A 3,054-nucleotide genomic window follows, 5' to 3' on the forward strand; every position below is an offset into this window, starting at 1 on the left:
AATGTTGCTGCTGTTGAAAATCCATTCTCAAATAGTCCAAAAAATTAAATTATAAAAATTGAAAGGTATAATTGGTATACATGTAGCATTTCCCTAATCTTCGAAATCCACTTGAAATTACCAAAATCTTAAATGAAATTCCTAAAACCAAATGTTAAAGTGTAGTGGGTAGTTACTCACACAGAACCAGAATTAACAATCCTAAAAAGAAATATTATTTGACAAATCCATTTTTAATTCTGTTAATTTGTAGTATTTAACTTTCAGCAGGTCGTTAATCCAGTTGAATTTCAGGTCGCATGTTAAGACATTAGAGTTTACATCATGTGCGGTAGCCAGCACCGCCCCAAGCTAAAAGTTTCTCCTTGTTGTTGTTGTTGTTGTTGTTGTTTTTTTTTTTTTTTTTTTTGCGTAATTCTCTTGACTAATTGGTCAGTCGCCTTCCTAAGCATTATCCCATATGAGGATTATCTAATTATCTCTGACCCTTCAATCGTTCTGTTACTTCAACGAAAAGGTCAGACTCTCATTTGCAGACAATTTTTTCCTCAACTCATTAAAACCGTTTCTGCCATAAACGTTCTCGTTCGATAAACAGGCGCTTCAACATTTATTTGGTTTCCATTTTGGAACTACTTTGCCGGTTGGTTCTTTGAAGTTTAAGACAGCTTGGTCATCCGGAACTCTATTTCTAGACTAGGATTTTTATCTTGTTGGCAGCTTTAGTGGCCAAGAGAAATAAAGATAGTTGAATTGGTAGCTGGGGTTTCTGTTTCACATCACGTGAAAATTTGGTTTGTCACAACAAGTGTAACTGCTTCACTAATTGTTATAATTCAGCCTTTTATTTACCTCAAGAAAACAGAGAGAGAGAGAGACCGAGATCTATGTATCTGCTTCTGTGATGTCCTTGCTGCGTTTGTCACCATGAATCAATCGGGGCCAGCAGTTGAAGTCACCAAAGATAGAAATGGAATCCTTCAGGTTGTGCTTAGGAATCCTCGAGGGGCATCAGCAAGGGTCAGCTTGTACGGAGGACAGGTCCTTTCATGGCGGACTGACCGAGGAGAAGAGTTGCTATTCGCAAGTACGAAGGTAACGTCAGTTCTAAAGTTGTAGATGATATATACAGGCCATAGTCAATGAACTTTCGGTTCCATGTACTGTAGGCAATCTTCAAGCCACCATACGCAGTGCGAGGAGGAATACCTATATGCTTTCCACAGGTATTTATGCTTCGATATTTCCATGCTTATACGCATAGAGTTGATATGCACCTGGTTGATGGGTTATGTTCCAATTTTGTTAGTTTGGTCAGCGAGGATCGCTGGAGCAACATGGGTTTGCCAGGAACAGGATTTGGATCATTGATGACAATCCACCACCATTGCATCCAAATGATCCAAGTGACAAGGCCTATACTGACTTGCTGTTGAAGCCATCAGAAGACGATTTGAAGATTTGGCCAAACAGGTGATGTCGTAATCTGCCATGGATCCTTATAGCATTCATCAATTGAAATTTACTGGTAGAATAATGATGGAGTTGTTTTTTTTTTTTTATCATTTCCAGTTTCGAGTTTCGTCTTCGGGTATCTTTGACAGCAGATGGGAATCTAAGCTTGATGTCACGCATCAGGAATATCAATTACAAGCCTTTTAGTTTCTCAATTGCTTATCTCACATATTTCTCCATCTCTGATATCAGGTAAAGAATGTAGTGGTGTATATGGCGAATTCTCTCAACATTACTGCACCAACAATTTCATCTTATGATGAATAATGGATATCTTGTCTTTTACTGATAAACAGTGAAGTTAGGGTAGAGGGATTGGAAACTCTTGACTATCTTGACAACCTATGCCAAAGGGAACGGTTCACAGAACAAGGAGATGCCTTGACATTCGAATCTGAGGTAAACCTTTCACTTTTTCAGACCTGAAACAGGTAGTAGATGCTTACCTTGATTGATTTGCAGGTGGACAGAATTTATCTTGGCTCTAGAGATACCATTGCCATCTTCGATCATGAAAGAAAACGGACCTTTCTAATACAGAAACAAGGCCTTCCAGATGTTGGTAATTAAGCTCTTGTCCTCTTCAATATTTCATACCATAACACCAAGCATTTGAAGACGAATTCACTGCAGATTCAAGTCGATCCAAACCCGCAAACCCTGTCCCTGATGTTTTAATCTTTATTTGTTTGTTCAGGGGTTTGGAATCCATGGGAAAAGAAATCGAAAACCATGGTTGATTTTGGGGATGAAGAATATAAGGAGATGCTTTGTGTCAATGGAGCAGCAGTTGAAAAACCAATCACCTTGAAACCAGGTGAGGAATGGACAGGCCGCTTGGAGCTCTTGGTTGTCCCTTCAAGTTGAACCACTGCTCATCATGTTTTAATCCCATATCATGCCTCAGCTTCTAAAGAAATGACAGCAAATAATACAAATAAAGTCCCCCACGGCACATCTTTACACGTATCTGTCAATTGAATTCCTCTTCAATTATTTATACTGCAAATAATAATCACTGTACCCCAAGTATTGGGTCATGAAAATCTCAAATCCTGCAAATGGAGATATGTTCTAGTGTTTCTCCGTAATAAAAATCAATTGCAAGCTAAGCTATTCCAATATTACGGACTGTGGATTACCGGCCCACTGGGCTTGTGCCTTCGGCAACTGAATTGAAATCGACTGCTAACCAAAATTTATATTCTATATAAAAGCCTTGTATGAAAAATGTCCAAATACGTATCTTTTATTTTCAAATTTTAGTTTTTATATTTAAAAATCGAATTTAATTTTATATTTTAATTCTAATATAATTTAGTATTTTAATTTTATAATCACATTAGTTAATCTAAATAATTTATTATAATTAAAGAACTGAGGTGATTTTTAAGAATTCTTAACATAATTAATTATTTTAATTTAGATTTGTTATAATATTATTTTTTATTACATATTTATTAATTTAATTCATTATGTTGCACCAAATATTTTAATAGAAAATTTTAATAACCTGAATTTTTAATAAAAATAAATGAA

General features: G+C 36.1%; 1 protein-coding gene across 1 annotated transcript; it reads left to right on the forward strand.

Moving 5' to 3' along the window:
- Positions 1-431: 431 nt before the first annotated feature.
- LOC108468171 (putative glucose-6-phosphate 1-epimerase) lies at positions 432-2,639 on the forward strand. Its single transcript, XM_017769046.2, has 7 exons — positions 432-1,095; positions 1,170-1,226; positions 1,310-1,473; positions 1,573-1,707; positions 1,812-1,914; positions 1,978-2,077; positions 2,213-2,639. The coding sequence occupies exons 1-7, from the start codon at positions 928-930 to the stop codon at positions 2,380-2,382; spliced, it is 897 nt and encodes a 298-aa protein (XP_017624535.1). The 5' UTR covers positions 432-927; the 3' UTR covers positions 2,383-2,639.
- Positions 2,640-3,054: the final 415 nt, after the last annotated feature.

The sequence above is a fragment of the Gossypium arboreum genome, chromosome 8 (assembly GCF_025698485.1).
Source record: "Gossypium arboreum isolate Shixiya-1 chromosome 8, ASM2569848v2, whole genome shotgun sequence".
Lineage (NCBI taxonomy): Eukaryota > Viridiplantae > Streptophyta > Magnoliopsida > Malvales > Malvaceae > Gossypium > Gossypium arboreum.